Source organism: Penaeus monodon, chromosome 21, assembly GCF_015228065.2.
Source record: "Penaeus monodon isolate SGIC_2016 chromosome 21, NSTDA_Pmon_1, whole genome shotgun sequence".
NCBI classification, from domain to species: domain Eukaryota; kingdom Metazoa; phylum Arthropoda; class Malacostraca; order Decapoda; family Penaeidae; genus Penaeus; species Penaeus monodon.
Window position 1 is genome coordinate 2,719,616 of NC_051406.1, and position 1,027 is coordinate 2,720,642.

The 1,027-nt window shown below is 40.8% G+C and overlaps 1 protein-coding gene across 1 annotated transcript in view; it reads left to right on the top strand.

Annotated features, from left to right (window-relative positions):
- Positions 1–1,027, top strand: part of LOC119586102 (nibrin-like) — a gene marked incomplete at its 5' end in the record, with an annotated part of 11,415 nt that overhangs the window by 9,147 nt on the left and 1,241 nt on the right. Inside the window, 2 exon segments of the mRNA XM_037934794.1 lie at positions 132–389; positions 602–793. Coding sequence (XP_037790722.1) covers positions 132–389; positions 602–793 — 450 coding nt within the window.

Genomic DNA, 1,027 nt, shown 5'->3' on the forward strand with positions numbered 1-1,027 from the left:
AAATAAAGTTATATAAAAGCGATTGGAGATAAGATTTCCACAATCCACCAATCCTTTCATGTCACAGTTTCTGACTTCATCATTTCCTCCAAGAGCAAGTCATCCCCTCATACCACAACCTGATTTTGCAGAAGGCCCCAACAGGAAGCCAGGTCACAGCCGTCAGCAAGATTGAGAGCACAGATGCTGATGAGGACCCGTTCGCACTACCCACTTCGTCCAGGGCTCAGCGGAGGAGACAGCAGCAGGAGGTGGTGTTGAAAGTTGAGGAGAGGCAGCTGGAGTCGTCTGCACCTGCCGAACATGCACAGACTAATGGCATTCCTTCTAACTCACTGAAGAGCACCACGTCTGTGATAACAAGCAGCCAGGGAAATTTTCTCTCTAAGGTAGTGTGGCTTTCATTGAGAAAATATAAGAAATTAGTATGATTTATTGATTCTGGCTTGCTTAGGACTGCTTGCCTAAAGGTTTGGGAAAGGAGGTAATGACAATCTTTGTAATAAGTAGAATGGAGTAAAATACAAAGATATCTATATTTATCTGTATCCCTAAATAACTTATGCTTTTAATGAGCTTTGTTCTTTTTCACAATCCTCAGACTAATAGCAATGTGAAACAGGAACCAGGCCAAGGTCCATCTAACTCTGTAGCGGACCTGTCTGCAGAGGTTGAGAGGTCATTGCTCATCGTTGAAGTGACGAGCCTAGTCAAGCGAAACGCCTTTAACAACACAACCAATCTCCAGAACACTACAGTATCTGGAATGCCAAATTTCAAACGGTTTAAAAAGGTGATTATGCACAGAGCTAAATTTGTGCATGCTAGCTGGAAGTTCCAAGATCGTGTGATTTGTAGTATTAGTCCTTATTACTAGAGTTTGTACCTTACACTCTATATTCCTATAGTGTATGAGGATAAGAGGAAAACTTTTTGCCTTTGTGATATCATGGGTCTTAGTATTTTTTTGTATTTTTTCTTCACAGTATACAAATGAAATGGCCTTAATTAAGGCAATATTAAATAC